The sequence below is a fragment of the Caloenas nicobarica genome, chromosome 4, assembly GCF_036013445.1.
Source record: "Caloenas nicobarica isolate bCalNic1 chromosome 4, bCalNic1.hap1, whole genome shotgun sequence".
NCBI classification, from domain to species: Eukaryota; Metazoa; Chordata; class Aves; order Columbiformes; family Columbidae; genus Caloenas; species Caloenas nicobarica.
The window spans coordinates 37,355,216-37,379,768 of NC_088248.1; the positions used below are offsets into that span (position 1 = coordinate 37,355,216).

General features: G+C 37.5%; 1 protein-coding gene across 1 annotated transcript in view; it reads right to left on the bottom strand.

Annotated features, from left to right (window-relative positions):
- Positions 1-24,553, bottom strand: part of MARCHF1 (membrane associated ring-CH-type finger 1) — a 90,999-nt gene that overhangs the window by 5,176 nt on the left and 61,270 nt on the right. Inside the window, exon 4 of the mRNA XM_065634734.1 lies at positions 14,848-15,028. Coding sequence (XP_065490806.1) covers positions 14,848-15,028 — 181 coding nt within the window. The remainder of the gene's footprint in view (positions 1-14,847; positions 15,029-24,553) is intronic.

Consider the following 24,553-nt stretch of genomic DNA (forward strand, 5'->3'; position numbering starts at 1 on the left):
TGCAGGGGGACCAGGGTACCTGGGAGCATTTTACAGCTCTTACTGTCTTCCAAAGCTGCGCTGCTGTTTTGTCCTGCCCCGGCTGCAGTCCCAGGTCTCCTCTCCTCCAGTCATGGTGGGCTGAGCTCAGAAAGGGAAATTTGATTAAACTTTGTGCTGTACTCCTGGTGATCCCTGTGGTAGCTGAGGTAATTTTCCTGTCCTACTCACGTATTTTAGCTTGGCTGAACAGAATACTATGTGACTACTGTCAATCTCTACTAGACAAGTGATGTTAGCAGATAAGCCAGCAACTTAAGTTGCCCTGGAGCAGAAAAGTGCGATTCACCATTTTAGGATTTTTGCAATAGGTTTAAATTGAAAATTTAACTGCTAATGTTAGCACAGACTTGCTTGGATAAAAACACAGTTATGTGAAATAAAAATTGCTTGAAAATCCATTACAAAGGCTATGAGACAACAATATATCAAGCAGTGAAAGCGTCAGCCCCTTTTACTTGTGTTTCATAGTCCAGGTCTCGATATGGCCTAAAGCTGGGTGAGTAAATTTGGCAAGTGCTACCATACCAAATGGCAAAATAATGCCTCCTTAGCCACCGATAAATTCACCCCTGCTGTATTTTGAAGCTTCTGCAGTTCTGATGGCTCTTTACATTCAGTACATGATGGCAAGATAAAAATAAATTGCATCACATTTTACTATCTTCATCAGGGATCTGGAAAAAACATACAACCATGAGGCTGATGACACTGTGACATACTACAGATAGATTATTAGATGCCACCAAAACCAGAAAAATTATTAAAAAGTAAGTGCCCAGATTCAATTTTCCTTGGAAACTTACATGTTAATACTCCTAAGGTGGTCTAGAGGCTGGAAGGAGAGAAAGAAATGGAAGACTAACAGCCAGAGGAGACATTCATAGTGACTTGCAAATTATTGAGTCACTAAATTGATAAACATTGTAGTTTCTGCCCAGCCTCCTCTGATGTGCCCCTTCACTGTCATACATCCAATGGTCACCACCCGCAGATTCCTTGATACTGGCAGCAACACATCCACAGACTGCAAATCACCACACGCAGGACACGCGCGATGTCCTGCAAATGCAAGCAACCACGTGAATATCGTTACACCCCGCAGAACAGGTGTGCTAAAACACTTTGTAAAATCTGACAACCACAAGACCTTTTACACAAGTCACCAAATAAATCTGCAATGCAACGATTGTATCTCCAGAACGCCTGAAATCTCCCCAGCCTCTTTTTTATTTTCTGAATAAGCTTTCTGAACATTATGCTTGCACTGTGCTCTGCAAACCACTGGAGGGTGGTAGGAGACTGCCGACCTCTTTCCGAGGTTCCTACCAAGAAGTCAGAATGAACTGTCAAAGGAAAGAAGCTGAATTGTAAATGTGATCAGAAACACTCCTCCCACCCCAACTGCTAGTTACAACTACTTCTAAAACATGATGTGCATCTCAGCCTGAATTTCTAGGCTTTACTGCCAGAGAAGTGTGTAATAATCTTGAAAGTGGCAGCTGTAAAACTGTACCCTGCTCTAGGTTTCTACCTAGTGTTTTGGGCTTGTTTCTTAAATACTATCTTGCTCTGAAACTTGAAGCGAATGGTTGCTGATTTCATAATCTACTCTCGCAGTTACAAAATGTAGTCATGAGTCTTCTGGGGAAAGAAAAAAAAAAAAAGGGAAATTAATGGTGTGCTCACAGGGAACATCTAAATCATATGTAGCCAACCACTTCCCTTTCCTGTAACACAGTCTGAGAAAATCCCTGCTATTTATTTTAAAGGACCAAAATTTGCCTCCTTGCATGTCACTTCTACTAAAAGCTTGGTTAATCAATATGTGACAAATAAATACGGATATTTGTCAATATCCTTTGAAAATGGGTTGTTAGCAGATCTGAGGATACTGCTTCATATCGTACAGCATCTCTTATAGACGAAAGTAGATCTGCAGTTTTAATTCCCTCTCATATATTAAGCTCTCTGCAAAGCGGTTTCATGATGGCCCAATGCAGAACAAAAAGCTTCACACTGCTCACACAAAAGCTGTTACCACACCACAGAATTACACTCTGCAAACTTTGGTGCTTGTATTCGTTTTCCCCACCTTCTGGTTGTAGATCTACTCTCTGCTTGCCCTCATCCCCAATTTGTGTCTGCATGTTGCCTCCTGCCAGTGGTAATCTTCTGTCACTTCGGCTACAAAATTTTGTCTACACAGATTTCCTGAGTCAACTCCATATTTACTGCAGGTTTGCACATTCACACCTTTACAACAGGTCTCCCTCCTGCAGGGGCTCATCACTGAGGATGCCAAATTGAAGGGGAAGTTAACAGGCTGCTTTGCAAAAATGCCATGAATGCTTGGACTTTTAACTCCTGGGTACTTTCAGGAGTCCTGTTTTTAAAAATGGCACGTAAAGAGGCCTGACAGGAGAATCTGGTGTGGGCATGACGTTGCCAATATTAAATATTTTTCTTGTTTTGACATGTAGCAAAGAAATGACAACAAATGTAAACAGCACCCACAGCTGGAGGGATCTCACCTAGAGCTAAAATCATCATGCAACATTTTCTGAATTCTTTCTACAATCTAAAGAAATAATTCGAGTCAACCTCTATCTTGAAATAAGCATGCCTGCAAAAATGAAGGCTGAAACTATTTACTAGGGGCCGTAGTAGTAGCTGCATTCTGCATGCAGTCTAGGAATACACAGAAAAACATCTTTCTGTTCTCAAACCAGGCCTGAAGGATCTCGGCAGCACTTTCGAAAAAAACCTCTTAAGAACTGGAGCAATGTACGATGAAGTGAACCGAGCCACAAAGATACGTCAGCAGTCTGAACATGTAGCTTACAGTTATTTATTTTCTGTGGTTTAGGACTGGTGTTCTAGTCACTTGTTGCAGTACTAATTGGCTCAAGCTCCACAGTAAACTGTTCACTAATATCAGCCTACCAGCTGGAGTAAAGCAGCTGCAACAGTAGTTTGCAGGAATGGAATTTGGGCAGGAGGAGGAAGAGGAAGAAATAATAGTAAAAAAGGACGACATGTTGGAAGAAGAAAATGCCTCATGCAGATTTGAAGTGTTGATCAGAGATGAGACTTCAAACCTTGTAATTTGAATAAAAGCATTTTGGGCCACTCTATGCCATCTAAACAACCTGTGGTTATGGCCTGTGCCTGAGGGACTGCATCTTAAAGAAGGACCAGGCACATTTCACTGCATCCTGCTCCGAGAAGAGAAGTGCCCCTCATACAGTCCAACGGAATGTGCCAGTGCTGATGCCTGAAAAGAGAAGGGTTTGGGCTATGACAACCCCTTCTCTGTTTTCTTTTCCCCAAACACATCCAAAGCCTGTTCAGAGAGGAAGAACTGAGCAGGTTCACAGAAAACACATAACACATATTTGTCCCAGAGAAGAAACACTTGTAAGGATAAAGAATAGAAAACCAGAATTAGACACTTGCTACATTAGCCACTGAGCACAAAAATAAAATAAATTTTGAAAATCCCATGTTGTATGGTGCGTCATACGGCCATATCTACACACAACCTTACCTTGATCTAGTTAGCTTATTACATGAGCTGGTACAAATTCTTCTCTTGCAAACCTGTCTGAAGTTTACCTAAAATCTATTTCTGTCCCTAGGTGACACTAAATAAACCTTGTTGGAATTCAAATGGAAGTCTACTGTGTATTTAAAAGACCTATTAAAAGTTTAAAAGTGAACCAGAAATGGGTGCATGTCTAAAGTCAAATACACTTTCACTCACTTTTATGTGTGATATGCATGCCTAGAGTAATAAAAGAACTGCATAATGAAAAATCTCACTTTGATAAACACATTATCATTGGCAAAGAACCAATAATTCAGTTTTCTAAAAATCAAGACAGTGCTATACTTCTTATTTAATTGACAGTTAAAAGAGCTGGACTTGAGTAATATAATCGGTATACACTCTTCAAAAACACGCAATTTTTAACTGTGTATGGCATCAATTAGCAGACCCTTAAAAAGTGTAAAATAGGGGTATTAAGTAATTTGAAAAGGTAATTTCTAAAATGAAGTAGCTGTTTTTGCAGTCTGGAAGTACTATTGAGAATACTTGTCATTTATGAACTAGAACTTAAGTACTTGCATCCTAATCATCCCAACACAGACTAAACAAAAAAGTGCTGTGCTTTGGAAATACAGGAATAGCCAGACCTCATGTCCCTCTCATCTGATGCGCTGTCTCGGACAGGGGCCAATACCAGATGCTTCAGAGAAACATGCAAGAAACTCCATAGCCAGTAATTATAGTATAATCTCTCCATATTGGGAGATTCTTCCTAGCCCACATCTGCTAGAAATTATTTTACATCAATACATAGAATGCAGAAGTACTCTACAAAGTGTTTACTTTTCAAGCATCCTCTTTGAATGCCAAAACATTAACCAATTCTTTATTCAATAAAGGTCTACATGATCAGCCTTCAGTACTATCATGAGCTTCCCTTTTACAAGTGCTGTTTCTTTTCTTGCCTTGTAAGCTATTTAAGAAAAGGATCATTATTTCCTAGCACAGTACGCTTCAGCTACCTTACCTAAAAAGAAAATCTTGATGGATAAGCTGCAGGTGAAACATTAAACCACAGGTTAGGAGTAAACTATCACCATAATGCAAAACTATGTGGAATGTCTGGTACTAAGAACAAGAGGCACACATCCAGGCGCCTGGGCATATGCCTTTATGAGTCAAAAATCAAAAAACAAGCTACATGTGGGGCAACCCATAAATAAGCAAGGAAAAATGGTATAGAATTTATTTCTCCACTAACTTTTATCACGGTTAGTCAAGAACAGAAGCAGATGCTATTGTTACCTGCTCTCCCTACAGCATTTCTATAATCGTTCCATCTAATCGAAAGGATCTAGTTTGTGCGTCACTTTTATTCTCTTTGCAGCTAGTCATCTCCCTCCTTTGTCTACTCTGTCTACTCTGTCTTTCCAAAAGAGTAGCACAATTATTTGAAAGCGTGACATTTTCCTCCAGTCACTACGTAGCAAATGCCTTTAAATCACAGTCCAGCTCTCAAAAAACAATTACTTACGCACCAAAACAAAAAAAAAAGAAAAAAAGAAATCAGTCAATCTAACTACCATACCACAAAGCACAGATCATAATTTTGCTGTAAGGCCAGTTAAGCTGAGATTTCATTTTCCAGCCAAAGAAAGTGGGGATGCTGCATTTTGTGGTATGTACTCTATGGGCAATACAAGACCAGCCCTGACACACTCTCTGTGCTGGATTTGAGGTGGGTTGTGCTGGGATCAAAGAAACCACAAGTCCTTCCTCCATTGCAGCAGCCATAACAAACCACCTCCCAACAGTCTGTGACAGAGTCTCTGTCTTCAAGCACCAAGTAGCACATGCCCCCTTTGCACATCTGTGTGTATTTTGGTCTTAAATAGTGTGATGGATGTGGACAAAAGGCTGGGATAGCATGGTAGAAATAGGAAAAGGCAAAAAATTAGAGAGAAATGTGGATATAGCAACATGCTGGAGATCAACATCCCTTCACATAGTCTTGTCCCATCCAATTAAACTGAAAATTCTGAAGAACTGTTCCTTTAGGCATCTAAGACATAGTTATAATATACAATCACAGTTTTGTTAGAGAGTGTTTATTTGAATCACCTTCTTTTTTCAGTATTCCTCACACCGTTTAATTTCCTTGATAACAGTCTAGCCTGCTGAGAAGTATCTTGAAGCACACATTTTGAAATTAGATCTGATGAAATAAAGCTGGTGATACCTGAAAAGCTACATCAACAAATATATTTTCTGTTTATTTAGCTGTAGTTATAAATGATGTACAGAGTCTTCTCCAGGAGTTACAGTAGAATATTATTTACTCCACCTTCCAACCTTGAAAATATTTTTCACCTAAGTTTGCCTTCTTTTAGACCAGTGCAAGGATGAAAATTCTCGTTACTGCCTTGTACTAAATGTACTTGTTCTTTTTTGTATGCTGATCATGTTCTTGATTCCCCCATTTGATACATTAGTAATTTAAACTCCTTCCAATATCTAAAATTCCTTAGAGTTCTAATTTGTTTCTTACAGAATAAAAACCTAAACCATTTACCTGGAGAACTTGCTGTGCAACCTGGCCCAGAGAAGCATATATTACATCGCTACAGCCCAAGGCCCTTCAGCATCATGTGTGGTAAGAGGAATGGAAAGAAGTGTAGCAGCAAGTGGAGGAAGGAAGGGTACAAAGGCACCTTCACATTCTGAGGAGTCTTGTGGGAAAAGGAGTAATGCTGACTGGAAATCCGAAAGTCACTGAATGAAGAGTAGCCATTTAGTACTGCTGGATGGAACTCAAGAACATTTTGTGTATCTTTTGATCTCATTTTCTATCAGTCACTTTTATAGATCAACGGTGCTTTTACCAATTCTTCCTCCCCTTCATCACCCACTAAATCAATAGTACAAGTGAACCTGAACACTCGTTCTTTTTTATATGGTCATTATTTTCTTCCTGAAGTTGTAAGAGCAATTGACCCACACTGTATAGAAAATGTAACTCTACTTCTGCACTTCTTTGAATTGTTACAGTCTGAATTGTTACAAAGATGTGACTTGGTTTAAATGTCCTTGAATATAAAAACTCTGATATTTTAAAGTACATTGTTGTTTAAACATATCTAGATACATCTTATGTTTGCAACTATATATACATGCATATGTCTGAATTGCCATGTAATCAAGATTTTAAAAAGGAGCTGACATGCTTCATATAAATATAACTTTAGCCTGAATACTGATTTCTCAATGAATAGCTACAGTTACCTTCTCTGCCTTTTCGTTTTCCCACAAGAGAGAATCTTTTGATCCAATTAAACAAAAATTAACTAGAGGAAATTTGAGCTGAGGAAAGGCTCCATAATTAACACAAAACTGTAGCCTAGTGCTCTGGCAAAGAGCTGAGGGAAGCTATTCATTCTGAAACACCTCCAACAAACACCATACAGTCCAATTTTGCCACATACAAATTGGAGAAGGTGAATAAATATCTGAATAATTCCTGGAGGAAAAGTTTTTTTTTTCCAAGTAATTGTAATAAAATGCTACAGGAATAAAATTAAATTAACACCAAAAATCATAAGGTATACTGAATAAATTGATAACTATCCCATTCGACGGGAGTTTAGATCAAGTACTGTAATGCTATGTTCAAAAGAACATCGCTATGTTCAAGAGAAGCCATTTATTGCATGTGTTCCACTAACAAGCAAGAATCAGCCTGTGAACTAGAACTCAGTTCACATCATTCTCACATCAACAGGTCCCAAGCAAAATAAATTTGAGGCAAATAACCACTATAAAACTGAATGTATTAGTTATGTAAGAAATTAATACATACATTAATCAGGGCATGAATAGCAGCCCACACCCATTAGAGCTGTTCAAATCCCTAGCTTCAAAATTAAACAGCAAAAATGGCATTTTTACAAAAGTCCATGAATAACAATGACTGTTTTAGGTCAATGCTTGGGTTGATTATGCTCTTTAAATTTTATATTACTAGCCATACATTTTGTGTCAGGGCACTATTTCATTTACATTTTCTTTAGTTGTAAAGCCAGTATCAAGAGATTCTCTTAATTATTTTCAATGCTTCAGCTCCTCTGTTGTAACTATTGATGAGGCCAAGCTGTAAAATGGAACACTGAAAGGACTGAAATAAAAAATGAAAATGAGACCCTAAGTTCTTAAAAAATATGTGAGAGGCTGATGAACTGCAGGATGGGGTGTGATGCTCTAAGTAAAATGGAAGTGAAACCTTTTGATGCAAGTTGCATCTGTAAAACAGCTCAAACCAAACTGTTTCAGCCTCCGAAGGCACAGAAGGATTTGTACCTCCCAGAACTTATGTTCATGGTTTTGTGCAATAGTGGATAACAACACTAATACCCAGAGCTGGACAGTCTCCTGAATTCCCTTTGCTTTTGTAAATGCTACCAAGCAGCAGAAGTACCCAATTTAATTACTAGCAACTAATTAAAAGAGGAAACAGTTTTTATTTCATTTTCTGGTATAAGAAATTTTGTTTGCTTCTTAAAAGAATGCAAGATCAAAGCAATGACAATAAAAACATCTTGTTCCACCTCCAGGAAGGATGCTGCATGTGGGGGTGTCCCAGCAAAGTATCACAGAAAGACAGGTTTTGCAAGCCTAAGAGTATATTATGATGGTTTCAAGGTACGAGGCACAAGAGGTCAGAATCTCTCATCAGAAGTCCATGGGAGCTGGAACAGCTGTGTGAATAAAAGCTGCATTGAATGGAAGAGAAAGAAATATGGAGATGGAAAGCTAACCCAAATTCTACCGCTGTGAGAAAGCTAAGATCTACTATTCTTGTTATGGCACAAAATGCAAACCAACATTACTCTGTAAGGTACAGCGTACTATCTATATACAGATAAGTTAGCAGTACTGCTGCATTACTCTGTTTCAAAAACTAGGAAGACAAGTGTCTGAACAAAGTAGTCCCTTGCATCCTCAAAACATCACAATAGGATATAAATGCTATAGAATTATTTTTACTTTAAAAGCTTTAATATATACATTCTCCCTCAAGCACAAAGTTATTCACTCTAATGACATGATAGCCAATAAGAAAGTAATAGCTTTGTGCCTTTGTGCATACCGGTGAAGTGTCTGACCCCATAGATTACAAGCAATGATTTGAGGCTGGCGATGTTTTGAGGCAGTTTACTGGAAGAAAGAAAACACCAGAGCAGGTTGCCTTGGCGACACTGTGTAGCTGCACCAGAAATCAAAAGGAAATGTAGGATCTTGTTCTATGTTAAGGACTGCAAAGTATTCACCGAACTGGGTTACAAGGGAACTAATCCCAGAGCGAGTCAATGTTACCTGACCTATGCAATATTAGCTATCGCTTCTTATCATGAGCCTTATTAGAAAACTGACGAAAAAGCCAGATGGTTCATACTTCACAGCACAGGGCAATAAGAAGTAAACAGCAAGTGGGGTTTTGGGGGTGGTTTTTTGGTTGGTTTTTTTTTGTTGTTGTTTTTAATTTCCTGGGAGGCTCTGCAGGTCACTTCTGGTTCTGAGAGTCTACTCTGGTGGGAGAAGTGGTTTCTAATGGCGACCGCTTTTGATTTCATAGCAAGCTTTCACAAAGATGTCTCTGCAGGCTTTATCACTTTTGGCAGCAATTGCCATATTCTTAAATAAGGAATGTAAATGTGAATTATCCAGCTAGCATTGGACCAAAAATAAATCAACACCCTAAACATATTTTGCTGTCACTGAACTTATCATGCATGCTACCAGATTTTATCAAAAAAGGATTTAGCCACAAAGCATCTAGTTATGAATGAATTCCTCCAGGCACTCATATTTTTTAAGATTTACTCCTTTTATAAGGCCTGTGTTGAGCACAGAGAAGGGAGCTGAATCTGTCTCTATCGCACGTCAGCTAAGAGCTCTAACAACTGCATTTAGAGTAGTGCAGGTGGTGACTGTTTTATAAAAAAAAAATTAACTCCGACAGGAGATGAAGAAACAGATGTGTCCCTGCTCCAGAGTGAAATGTTAGGTCTGGGAGAGAAACATGGCTTAAACTTTCACTTTAGACTTTCTTTTGTCTATCATAGCTCTCAAAGAAGCATTCTGATTTTCTTCTGTTGCTTCCTTAGGTGATTTTTTTTTTTAAGAGGCTGTGGAATTGCTGATTTCTCTGCCTTACAGCTGGGCACTACCCACAAGTTGTCTTTTGGCTCAAACTCTACACTTTAATTGGTTACACACCTCCTACTGATCCGATAGTCGTCTTGCAAACAGAGTATCTTTAACCTACTATAGTAAAACTAAATATTTGGTTTTGATCCAATAGTTAAATCAGCATCATACCAAACAGTTGAAGTCTTCCCCAAACTGATTTAAGCAGTTAATCACTAATCCGACCACAAAGGGGCACTGATACGCTTGCACTGGGTATTGCTCTGTATGGAAATTGCACTTAGCCAGTTCCAGAACTCCTTTCCAGGGCCTCAATACCCTGTTGTGCACTCATGAACTACACATCTCCAGCTGGCACTTAAGCATGTGAATCCCGAATGGGAGTTAAAGCTGGCATGGACATTTTATCACTCTTGTTACAATCTGGTTATTTATAAAATAAATGATACCAGGCAGAGAGAGAACATTCCTTCCTTCTCCTCTAATGACAGCAACCTCGTACACGAGAAGTTCCACAGAGGTCAAGGATGTAAAATCCAAAGGGAGGCACCTCGTATCACATTTAGAAGTGCTATTTATCAGTATATAAGAAAATACAGAATGCAAGAGGAGTAAACACTTAGAAAATATATGTATACATTCAAAATAAACAAGGAGATCAAGTTTCTTTTATTATCGGTATTTTAAGACTGGCTTTGCTTCTGTTTAATTTAACAGAAACTTATCACTCTGTTCTAAAAGAACACTCCCAATCGTCTATTTTTAAAAGGGATGAATTCAGATACCCTTTCTATCAGAAAGAAAATCAACCTCAGTTAGTACACAATGCTTCCCTAAACAAAAAAATTGACTTGCTCTTCCTTAATGACCAAAGGTAACTACGTGGTAACAATGTGCAACATTGCTTATGCCTCACATAAATAAGACATTATTTGTAAGTCATTTCAAAGATAAAACAAAATCAGGAGAGAAAACAGATATATCTGACACCACAGAATAATCTGTTAGGATAATGCATCAAAGTAAAACATCTCATCAGATACCAGATGTCTTAAATGGACAGCAAAATTTAAATATGAAAAGTATTTTGAAGAACAGTGAGACACTGTGGAGAAATCTCAATTTGAAGATATTTCTGCATTTTAAGCACCTTTTGTTGGAACTTTAATCCATTTCATACTCACAGTATTTTCATTCAGTTCCTGTTTCTGCTATGCTTCAAACACCAAATTCAGGAGACATGAAATGCAGGTGCTACTTTACTGGGATTACATCATTTTTAAAGAAGTGATTTTCTCAGAATGAAGCTATTATTTGAGAGAGCTCAGTAAGGAACTCACACAAGCTTCTTGCCACTTTCTAATTCCTTTTATGACAAATAAATTCACATGAGAAATTCTGCATTATGGATTGCAAATGCTGAAAGGTAAAGCTGCAAATGTAACTGTATTATTTATAACCATAGACAGACATAACAGAGACCATGAGAAATAAAACAGACACATGAAGCAATGATTAGTATTTAATCTCTAAATTTATATTTAGCCAAGTAATTAGACCTGCTTAAATATATGAAACACTTGCAATGCCTGTTGATCAATGCTTGAAAGGATTACTTCAATGCAAAGACTCACTAAAATGATTAAACTAAGTTTTATTTGATGTCTGGTGCTTTCATGGATTCTGTAATTAAATAACTGTTGCATATTGGTACAAGCCTGTTGATTTAATAGACGTATCTTGATTTATGCTAACTCAGTATACACATTGTCACTCATGGGTGCTAACAGCTGTACGACACTATATTCAAGTACGATTTTTCTGTAAAACCCTAGACTTTGATAAAAAACTGTTAGGAAACATTGAGGGTGCATGAAAGGCTGAGGCATGAATAAAGATAGTAATTCAACAGTTGAATAAAATAGTTTGGTTTACATTTAAATTCTGCTTTTCTCATACTGCAAAGCCAAAAGTATAGATAGCTGTAATTAAGATATGTGGTCTGTAATTTTCTCCCTTCAGGAGACCGGCAGTTAGAATGTTACAAAGGTATTATGACAAAATTCATCATACTAAAGCAATGCACAGTCAAGAATCAAACTTTAGAATCTCACATCATGTGTAAGGTAGAGATTAAAAATCAAAACTAGTTGAGTAATTTGTAGAATGCCACTTCAAATACAGGTCTAATGGCCATGGAAATGGCATCTTCTGGAGCTGGCCAGAAACTTTCATTTTTGGGGAAATTTTTTTTTTTAATAGAATGAGTTTCTTATGGAACTGAATAGCTACTCTTTTGTTGGAACTAAATCTGTTGTCCTTTGTTTAGGAAACACTGAAATGAATTCAGAATTCCTCAAAGTTTATTAGCAAAATAAATCATTTTTTGTCAATTTTGCTGTTTCTGCTCCGCATACCGCAAAGCTGACAAGAATTGCATTGTTTTCAGATATAACTGCCACTTCTCATAATGTGCCTGTCATTATGAGTGGAGAATTCCAGAGATTTGGGAAATTTTAATTCACTGCTGCCAGGCTGGACTTAGTGCTGGAGACTGAAGGATCTCAGGGTGTAGTACACAGCCAAGCTTTAGCAAAACCTAAAGTTCTCATGAGGGTCTGGAAACCCTGGAGCTTGTAGTGCTTTTCAGATCCTGCATCAAGGAGGCAGGATTGTGGAGAGCTTCAGCTTTAGGAGCTGCCTGTCCCACAGTGCTTCGGTCTCTGGTAACCAGCCTTGATGCCATCTGCTAAAACCTCGAATCCTACGGATTGCCCCACAGCTGAAGTTCTGGCCTCTCTAAAATCTTGCAATAAAAATGACAGTGTTTCATCTGAACATTCCACTTTTGCAAAATATATAGGTTTTGACAAAATAGCACTTTCAGTGATTTTTACAAAAGAAGTTTGGGCAAAAAGTTATCAGTCAGCTGTACTTACCCAGCAGGTCTTGTGATGATCACTCGTTCCTCCCTTACCTTGTCTTTGCTACAGCTGCCAAAATGCTTGGTTTACAAAACAGCTTCTCATAAACTGTTTAGAGTTTCATAAATTTGTGAATGGTGGTGATGATAATGCATACGCTTATTACAGATTATATATTTAGATTAATATAAATATAAAGGGTGTCATGGTTGAATGCCATAATTGCAAAAAAGGATAACTAATTTTAATTTTGAAACATTTGGAAACTTTGGCTTTGGTTTCTGAAATGGGTGTAAATTATAAAAAAGGGATCTGTAGTTAGATGTTGGGTCTATACTATATAGACAAATATTTGTTGTACTGCATTTGAAGGGGAGAATGTTGCCAGCATTCATTGTTGGGCAGATAAATTATATTTGAGTACTGCTTTAAGCAGAAACAAAAATACCCTGTCTGAAAGAAGAGGCTCATCTGTGCTATGTCAGAAATCAAAAACTTACTTGAGAACCAATAAGATAAATAAGGTGGTAATCATACAACTAAGAACAGACAGATTTAGAAGAATTACATTACCACTGCATATCTGCCAGTATTCCATAATTTTTTTTTCAATTACAAGAAAAAATGAGGAGGCAGCAATGATGAGACACACAGGTAAAAGCGCCTACTTCTGATACCAACAGTAATTCACATATTTCACTCCTTTTTGCTTTGGATGCTACAAATTTTATTTAAAGTTTTTTAAAGTCACTATTAGATAACACAATCAATAAAAGGCTTTTGTTAAAAATACTGATATCTGTATATTCTCTTGGGGAATGTGGCTGTTGCCAGTGTATTTGTCAGATGAAAGGTTAAAGCAATTTGTGTTGAAAATAGCAACACACAGGAAAAAATCCAAAAGATATGCTACAGGCAGGGGATTTTATACAATTATCTCCTTCCTGTCACATTAGCTAAAATTTATCTGGAATTACTAAAAACTAAGTCAATATAATTAAGTTTTTAGGCATCAGGTTTTTATTTACTTCTGTTTCAATTTCCGATCTACTTGGCAAGGTCTACCTGGCACTTGAGAATTGTGTCTTATCACAAGCCTTGCTTGTCAAATCAATCCCAATTCTCTTTTTAAAAGTGGTTTGTCATCAAGGACTTACTAGATAATTTATCTGATGGGAAATGAGAAGGAATTTCATTTGCTCTTCTTTCTCTGAATTGCTGCTACCTCTGCAAGGCTGACAAAAACAAAATGTATTTTGCCATAAAAACACTACTACATATGCATACACCACTTATAAGCTAATAGTTTCTACATGTTTTTCAAGGGCTCTTACACTGAAATTTAGTTTAAAGCAAAAGTTGCCCTGTTCTAGATTGTCTCAAACTTGAAGGGTACAACAAAACCCAAAAATGATGAGAGAAATTTAGAGAAAAATTAGAGGAGAAATTACTCATTCCAAAGAAAGCAAAACCCACATATGTTTAACAAACTCTTCACCTTCCCTATACTGACAACCCATGTACCATTAAATTGATTTATCCTGGAAAACAAATGAGCCCAGATAACATACATTTGACTTTCAGGATGCAAGGTCGCCCTCTAGTTTAGATTCCATTAACTAATCTTAATGTACGAATGATTAACTTGCCCACAAGTGTAACAGTTAGAACAGATGTAGCTAAATTGATTGAATGTTATTTCATAATTGCTGTCTCCACATTGGTGTAAGCATCATTCTCAAACAGAAGTTATGGGCTCAATGTAAAAATTACTGGGTGAACTGGCCTTTGTTATTCAGGAGCAAAACATGATGAATAAGCTTTCTTTTGGCTTAAAAACAAGCAGATCAGTCAATAACAAAAAGCTGAAGATAAAAACTCTAAATACACAAACCTATTATTTGTGCATTTAGATTGCATGTGTGGTGAAAGAGCCTTTAGTCAAAATCCCCTGCTGCTGACAATTAACCAACTTACATGTAGCAATAAAATCGCTGGGGCTGATATAACAACAGCAAATACAAAGCCATTTTGGACAGGCAGATGTTTCTTTAATTGTACCAGAATTTTGCACAGCCATTCTGGCCATTTGACACTTGAGGATAATGAAATACAAAAGCACCATACCTTCCGAAGAGGTTTGAGCTTGGTCTCCATTATAAAGTCGTACTTGCAGAGCTCACAGCAGCGCGTGTCTGAGCTCTTAATCCACTGGTGCAGGCAGGCCTGATGGACAAAGCGCAGGGTCCCTGTGCAGCGACACGGCGTGATGAGGGGACTTTCATCATCTCCCTCACAGTGACAGATCCTGAGAGGAAGGACAGCAAAAGCTAGTGAGGGAACTTGCCAACCAGCGATGCAAAGGCACCGGTTTATCTACACTGCTTTTTCATTTTCAGACTTGACATTCATAAGACGCAAGTTACATGGCCTTTCGGATTGAGGCCCAGGAACCTATTCCTTGTTCCCTTCTGCCACTTAGTAATTTCTCTTCACTTAGTTATTTCTCTTTGAATTTGCTACGTGGTCAGAAGGTGAATCAATAGAAATAAGACTGTTTCTCCCTTATATGCACAGCAAAACCTTTAAGACAAATACCAGTGCTCTTTCTTAGAACTGAATAGTTCTTGATCTGTAAGTATGGCTAATAAAATACACAAAGTTAGCAGAATCCAACCCCAAACTGGAAACATCTGGTATGAAAAGTACAAAAAGTTCCCAAGATACCTTTTTGCAGTTACATAGTTAAAAGAATAAGAGAACAGTTTTGAGTACTCTGGAGCAGTGGGTATGGTACAGTGTACACACACGTGCACACACTTTTTAGGAGGCAGGTGTTTAAAAGTCATGGTCCTTTCTCTTTTTCATTCTTCACTGACCCTTTGAAGCAGATAGCTGCGTTATCTGGGAAAACAAAAACTACAGCTGTAAGCAGATCCTAAGGCAGGGGCTGGTACCAGAACTGTTGTTACCTTATAATGGGATACAGAGCTTTTCATGTTGTGGTTTTGCATGAAATGATCAGTGTCCTAACATCACAATCTGATGGTGCTCATCTGTGACACAAGTCCAAATGTCTTGGTGATCTTCCCCTCTTCCAGACTCCTGGAAAACATTCACCCATCGAAACCAACACTAGCTTTAGTGGCAAGCATCTCTGTGAGGGCAGAGGAAGCTCTTTGGTGAGCAGAAGGCTTAACTGAACACCTGAAGTGATGGACGTTCACCTCACTGAAGAGTAACTCCCTCCAATTCCCACCTCAGAAAACCACTATAAAGTATAATAGCCCTAATGAACGTCCTAAGAGTCAAACTGGTGTGTAAGGAAAAAAAAAAAAAAAAAAGAAAAAGCTGAAGCCTGGGAAATGTTATTTCGAAATAGAGAAGTAGCAACAACAGCACAGATCCTGCGGTCACGCAAAGGAAACTTAGAGTTTAGAAACGTAGTACTTGGAAAAGTCACCCTCAGATGGATGTGTTCAGAGGAGTCTGAACACGTCTGAGGAATAACTTGCCCCTTTCTGCAGAAAGCTGTGTTGACACCACTCCTGGGGTAGCAAAGGGGCTGGGGAGCGCCTTGCAGTGGGGTTGTCTTCCTACCAGCCAGGGTAGGGAAGAAGGCGACCACCTTCGCAGCACAGGAGCACCTGGCAGACGTCAGGAAACAGCCTGGCAAAGACACCCTGTGACAGACTGGCTACAGCCCGGCACCAAGGCTGCCAAGTCTACAAGCAAGGGGAGGAGGAAATATCTAAGCAAAAGATCTATGGATCAAAACCAGCTGCTTCAATATTCTTCTGTGGTGTAGCCTAGAGCCATGAGAAAATGAATCTACAATAATGGAAAAGCAGAACAAAGCTACTTTGATGGATATTTAGGGAGGAGGAAAAAAAAAAAAAGCTGCCGTGGAAACCTTGTACACAAAAGCCAGGTTTCAGTGTCTGCAGTGGTGCCCACACAGTATCTTGTACCCCAGGGGACTGGGGGGGAGAAGAAAATACCCACAACGTCCATCTTGCACACATTCATGTTTTGAGGCACATTTTACAAGAACTCTATTTACAGTCTTTTCTTTAGTAACCCAGCCAAGCTAGGTACATCAGTGGCTTAGTTCTTAAATGGAAACTGGCTGTATGCTGACTTCTTATTCAGCTTGTAGCTTAAGCAGAACTAAATTTTCAAAACACCAAATAGGTATTTAGCTAACAAATGTAATCCCAGCTGAGAGTTACATAAAAAACATCATTTTCTTTTAAAATTAAAGCTATTTCCCAAAGGAAAACTAGTATTCTTTGTTCATTTAAATTCAAGCTATACACAATTTATTTTACAGGCTTAATATTTAAACTATTTAGAAATTAGACAACTAAGCTAGGTACCCAAGAGCCTTTTTTCTACTACTGCCATAATTGTTTAAAATTATTTTAAGAGCTAAAATACAAGACTAAAACTCCACTGGGATCTTCGAATAAAGTGACATTGCAAATTTGAAATGAATAGAAATATTCCTCAGTAGAAACAATTCTACAGAAAAACTCTGTACGAATTATACATTCTATTTATGGTTTCATGGTACTGAAGTTACAAGCTAAATGCATAAATAACAAGGTGACATTAAGAAACTATATTGTACAGAAGCTCCAACTGAATAATCTAATGGCCTCTTCTAGCTTTCTAATAATGAAATATGTAATGAGAATAAAAATTAACTTCAAATGGAATTAAAGTCCAGAGAAAATAACCAAAGGCATGTTTTTCATTAGCTTGAATGTTCTTTGGTGCAATTTAGCTCTTTGTTATTTGTTTAGCCAGATGAAATTAGCTTAAAATAAATTTGTGCTACCTAAACTCATAATCACAGTCTTTAAAGATATGTGGGTGCCTGACAGCTATTGAAATAGACTGTCGGCTAACACCTTAAATATCTTTTAAAGACTTGGGCCAAATAACTTGTAGTATCTTGCTTAGCCATGAGTACTGAATCAGAATTCTGTGCATCTGTGCCCTTTGCTGTATTTATCTATTATGTAGATCATCATTATCACAAATTATAGAAAATAAGCTGTAATCAATGGTTTTGAAAAATATGTTGTGCAAATGGAACTGAGGCAGGGATACAAAGCATAGACTTACCTAAGTGGTATCTAAACCAAGTTGGAGGCATAGAACTTACATTCTAGTTTCCTATTTTTACATGATCGTAACAGTTTAAAATTTTCACCCATCAGAATGATTCTTTACAGGACTGATCTTATCCCAAGATTAAAATTTGCTTACATATTTTAGAAATGAGTTAAATGAAAAATGAAAAAAAAACCCCAAAAAACAACCAAAACCCACTCTCCACTATAAAGCAAAACAAAACAAATTGTAAAATCTATACTGATCTATATACAAAGTGCAGTGCAGCACTGAACACAGTTAATAGCTGCAGTTTCAGCTGTTCAAACACACCTACAGAATTTACATACTCAGCTTTTCTCAGCTTTCTAGTCCTTTAAGGTAGATAAATGGCCTTCGTTACAGAACAATACTTTTTACTATTTTGAAAAAGAGGGGAGGAAAGTCAGCGATTTGACCAAATCCTTTCAGTTAGAAACCCTTTATAGTCATAAATTGAACCTGTATATTTTTTTTTTTTAGGTTTGACAGCTTAATTCTTTAAGATACCTGCCTACGAACAGGACCTTGCTTGTCTAGGGAAAAGATGAGTACCAGGCTCCAAAGGAGCTTTTGCTCTACAAATCATGTGTACACCAGACAATGCAGCATATACAAACTATTAGATGATCTTCTGATTCAGATGTACACATTTTTTGTGTATATGTGCATAATATACAGACATATCCCTACACATTGAGATCACAGAATATTTTTTTAAAGAAATCTCACTGTGCATCTTTATGAAATAATATTCTAACATTCTAGCAGTCATTCTTATGCTTAAGTTTTTGCTTTATATGCCAGTATTTTAATTACCCAGCACATATTTCTCTAGCATAGAATTGTTTCTACAACCTTCAGCACACATATGTACCAAACAGAGAAATTAATGCCAACACTGTTCGTATATCAGACAAAAATCCATAAAAATTATTTAAAGGATGTTCTTAAATAGCAGGTTCACTTATAATGCAATAAATTAGCAAAAAAAAAAAAAAGGCATAACACTTTTCAGGGAAAAAATCAAAATTCTAAACTGAAAACAAAATTTGTGGTTTTGAAAGATTTTGCATAATTCATATTAAAACTGTTGCAGATTTCTTGTATGTTCCCTACATAAAACCCAGTTCTTAAACAGAAACAGGATACTTCAATTTAGAAAATGTTTAGAGACTAAGATTTGTGTAAAATAGAAAGTTAAAGAAGTTTACTGAGAATATTTTAGAATTACATTTCAGTATTTCTTTTTGTTCAAAATATTAATTGCATTCAAGACATATTCAAATGATGCTGAGAACCTAATACCAATGCAATGCTTCACTGAGCAATTGTATGTGACATATTAAACTCTGTACCATAATGACTATGACGTATTAAACTCTGTACCATAATGTCTATGCAAAATGAGTAAGCAAAGTTGCTAGCAGTTTCAGGTATACCATGTACTTCACTGAAGGGCATATTGTCACCATATTCATATAAATGAGAGACGTTTCTTACTGGATTAAAAACAAAAGGTGCTGCTAAACTAAGCACTCAGGAGAGAGGACACTTCAGAATTTGGTATTGTTGCAGCATCTTTAATTCCATTACTAAGAACTGTTTTCCCTCGTTTCCCCTGGTCCTGTTCATTAGAAGGCAGGAAAGGAAGTATGAAAATAAGATGCCTACAGTTTGTAGACATTCTTATGCTAATTGGATTTAGGCTGATTTTCAGAAAAATGGCAAGAGCTATCCTGTATGACTGTACTTTACTTCTCATCAAATTAAGTTTACTTGTTTGTCTTTTTTTTTTTTTTTTTTTAACAAATAGACAAACATTTCTTACATGATCTCAGTTCAAAAGTCAACTATGAAGTTGAAGGAGTATGAAGTATGAAGCAAGAAGTTCACATGGAAAATTTTCAGGTTTTCCTGACAGTGGCTTAGTTTGGCAAAATCATAGCAGCCAAAATGACCATCTAGGTGATTAGTGACCATTTGAGCTGCTTACTGCAAGAAATACCAATAGATTCCAACAGGTTTGTAGCTTTTCCTTCACAGGAAAGCTAACAATTTTACTCTCATTAAAGAGAATAGCTGCTAATCTTAACTCTAATGGGAAAGACAGCAGTTATCCTAACCTGTCTTTCACTAGCCCATGTTAGTCTTCTGTAATTAAGAAAATAGGCTGACTTCTATGCCACTGCAGTGAAGTATAAAATGCACTTATTCTGCAGGATACTCGTGTGCATTGTGAAACTTAGTGCTCTGCCCTTACCCAGTTGGCAAGCGCTCCTCTGTAACAGTATCTGAACTGCTGATTTCCTTACGCGGCTACTGCTAAAGGAAGGTGATCAAGGATAAGAATGAATTAGCATGTTCCTGCTTGTGCTTCGAGCTACACAGGTGCCTTGTCAAAAGGAACTGCACAGGTGGAAAAGAGTTTGCAGTAATTCTGCACCACCAGAACATTTTCAGTGGATCTCCTATTTGAGACTGGCACAGTATCTCAGTACCGAATAACATTTTCAAGGATCTTTGGCCATTCCATATAGACAAAGGGTTTTGCTACAGGCAGGTAGTGCAGATAGCTTCTATAGTCTTCCTTAAAAATAAACCAGTTCAAATTTTACTCTCATTAGCAAATATACAACCTAGGGGAATGCCTCTGAAGCTTTCAAAAATAGGAGTGTATGTGGGGGCATAGGCATACTCGTGATGATGTATGATAATGTTTAAGGGCTACAAATGACATAAGTATGTAAAAACTGTATTGTTCTCTTAATAGTCCTGGGTGCTATACAGCTATGTCTATGCTAATTAGCATTGAAGTGAAAGTGTACCAAATCTGTTGAAAAAACCAGCTAGTGCTAAAAAGCTGATATCATAGAATCATAGAATATCAGGTTGGAAAGGATCACAAGGATCATCTGGTCCAGTCCTTCTCGGAAAAGGCACAGCCTAGACAAGATGGCCCAGCACCAGGGACATCTCAGTGGTGGTTGCTTTGATGTGATACTGACTTGAAGTTGGACCAGTCACGCACCTTTCAGTTTACTTTCAGTCAAAGGGAATATAGTTGGAGAATCCTGAGAGTGATTCTCAGTGTGGTCTGGATAGTGGTAAAAGTAAAGGTGTGCTTCAAATGCAGGCTCCTTATCTGAATGCAGGCACTAATGGAGACCACTTCACTGACAAAATTAAGAGGGGATACTGCCTGTCATATGTTTACTGCCCCTGTGATCTAATTTCTATGTACTGTGATCTAGAGCTTGATAACAAACTAATGCAGATGCCTGATCCCCATCCTCAGGAAAATGATGATATGGAAGTGTACCAGTAGAAGACAAATGCTTTCAAACTTTTAACAAATCTCCATAATAAAATAGGGAAATACCTTCTCTGTATAGATGTGCTCAAGGAAAATAGTGCCTATTCCAAAAATATTATTTTTGGTGACCAATGAATGATCTCGACCTTCACCAGAAAGCATACCTGGACTTAATGATTATGCAAAGATAAATTCTTACCCTGTTCAGGGGGTACATCTCATTGCTGTATCTCACGGTTACTAAAGGGAGCTTAGTCAGGGAGAAACAGCATAGTTGGAAAATGTTGGACCAACTGAATCCTTGGCTTTGATTTTTGGCTGTGAGGATTATTAGCTGCCAGAATGAAATACCATGAGCTCCTAGGTTGTCTTAATTGGACCAAAAGGAAACAATTTCACAGGCTTGCAAAAGGATGTACGAAATTGCTGTCCTTACTGTCTGATAATCTTAAGAAAACTTTTCTCCTGTCCAAAAAAGGTCATTTTCTCTTTCTGCCAACTTCTAAAGTGCTAACAGTGCTTTTAGATAGAACATAAAATTAAAGCAAACAACTTTATGAACAACTCACAGCAAATAATTAACTCATTCATAAACAGAAATGAAAAAAAAATCAGATACTGCTCCTGCACAATTTATCACTTGGAAATAAAAAAGTTAAATTCACTAAATATGTTCACCCTGCAATAGGCTACAGCATGCCATGTTTCCCTTGCTTTCATTTTACAGGCTTTTTTTTTTAATCTCATTTCCATTCTTTCCACTGTTAAATCACAAAGTAATCTAAATGACAAATTGGTCTTTCTCTCCATTTAAACATAGTGTGACTGAAACACATTAATTCTCCATATTGAGTGTAATCAATTTGTGTACCTCTTCCCTTTCACTCCTGCCCTTCCATTGTATTATGCAGTCAGCTGCCTTTGTCTGACTGGAGAAAAAAACATTTTCAAAATGTTGCACCACACCAGTGGAATTTCATAATGGTCAAGATAAAGCTTTCTCTTGATTTTTGCAAACACAATCAGAATTTGCAAGAGGCCAAAGAGCAAACAACATTAGGAACAACACATTAAATCTTTTATTTTGTCAACATTTTCTGTCCTTCTATTAAAGGTGATAAATAGGATAACTAACCATCTAAAGAGTTATGAGTAATTCCTGCCTCAAATGCACTGTCAGAGCAACTCAAGATACACGTCAGACAAGATTTACTGGACTGAGCACAGTTCAGAGAACTAGGGACTGCATCTTAAAAAAGGATTTATATTTCTTCCCACCCACATAGTGAAAGTCAAAGCTTTAAGTAACTGTACTCCCTTCAGAACAAATGCAAGCTTTAAGTATTTAATAATGGGACTCTTAAAACCAAAGGTCTTCTCTCACCCAATCTTTCTATAAGGAAGTGGCACCATTTTACATATTTGCATTAAAAATAATAAGAGGTTTTGAGAGAAAGAAGCAGAAACCAGGACTCGGTTCTCCCCCAGTTAAGTGACCATAGCCACAACAAACACAACCAGCTTGCCTTGTTTCACTTCCTTGCATCCTTCTGGATCATGGAGAGCTTCCAAAAGAGACTGCATAACCAGATGGCTGAAGAGGTGACAGATGGGGCTTTGAACCATCTGGCAGAGAATAGAATTAACCAGAATTTCATACTGCTTCAAAGACTGATGAACCACTAGACCATCATACAGGGGAGGAGATTCCTCAAAAAGCAGGAGATTCCTATCAGAAAGTCGCCTTGCAAAAAGGCGGCTTTGAACAGGAAGGTAAGCAGCAGTTGCAATTCTTTAAAAGGAAGGGGTGAGGAACCAACATGCAGGAGGAGATTCAGAGATTTGGCTCCTAACGAAAGAAAGTATCATCCGGAGACCCCAAGGAAGGCAGTAACATCCCAGGTAGAAACAGGTTAAAACCCCTCATCAGCCAAACACTGCAGTCCGGCATCCTCCAGCTTTTGGTGATTTTGGAGGGCTCTGGATGGTATTATATTTCAAGTCTATGTATTCTGCACTACTGTTTAAATTATTTACTGGATCCAACTTCATGGTTCAGTATAAATATTTCAAATGAATGTTAAATTTCAATGGTAGTATTTGAGCCTATATATCTATCTTTTGTTCACCTTTCTCCTTTTTCCTCAAGTCCATGAGGACTTATTTCCTCACAAGAGGCTTTCTGTCTGCTGATTTTGTGAGCACTGTACTACATGAATATTACAGGATGTAAGTATTTTCAAGCAAGATGCTACTTTTGCAGGTCCTGCTAAATAATATTATGAAAACAAAACCCGTGTTACAACATTTGATTTCACAGAGAGAAACTACATAATCATTTTGCCTCTTCTCAAGTGCAAAGTACACTATTTCGTCCTTTCTATGATTGTATTAACACATAGAAATAACCATATTAGTCTTTTCCTAAGTTTATAATGGCCTTTTAATTAATACACTAGCTTTTAAAGCTGATCTTAAAAAATTATACCTTGAAGTAGATTCTGCAGATTTCATGAATCAACTTCATCATCTCCCTTACTACTTCTCCCCATTCTTACCAGCTTTCTGACATGCTCTGCTCTTGTATTTACTCCTCAAATGAGGGCCTTACTTTTCCTGACTGCGGATAGATTCATTCATGGAATTCAACAAAATAAAAACTCTATTTCCAACACGCATTTTTTTCATAGTGAGAAACTTCATCTTATTTAAGTGTGTGTGTTTTCTATCAGCTTACAGAATCACAGTTCAGTGTTATTGCTGAAATGACTGCATCAGTGCTACAAAAAGGTTTTACACGAAAAGCATAACTAGTCAAACACAAACTATCTTTCAATTCTCCCATCATAAGTAATAAAAATACCATCATATTAATTCAGAGTCAGTACACAGAGCACTCATGATATACTAGTTGCAATATCAACTAACCCTTTTTCTTTCCTCAGTAGTTCCTATGGGAAATCCATAGGACTAAATCCTCACAATCCATTCACTTTATCATGGCCCACACACAGCTTTTCCCTTCAGTGAGATTACCCACGTGCAGACCAAAGAAAGCTATTTCTGAGGTTGCGTCTCAAGCCACATGGCAAATTCCACAACAAAGTACAGGGTGTTTCAAAAAGATGGACCCAATTTGAAATCACATTGCTTTGAAATTTGGTCCATCTTTTTGAAACACCCTGTATATATGAGGAAAATCTCAGACAAGTGCCAAAACAACTTGATATGGTCAGTACTAACTTATATAGTAGTCTTTAATCCCAGAAGCTGAAACCTTGCCTTCTAACGGACTCCAGAAGAAAGGAGTATGTTCAGGGAAGAAATTGTAAAGATCATAATTGGTGCCATGTCATT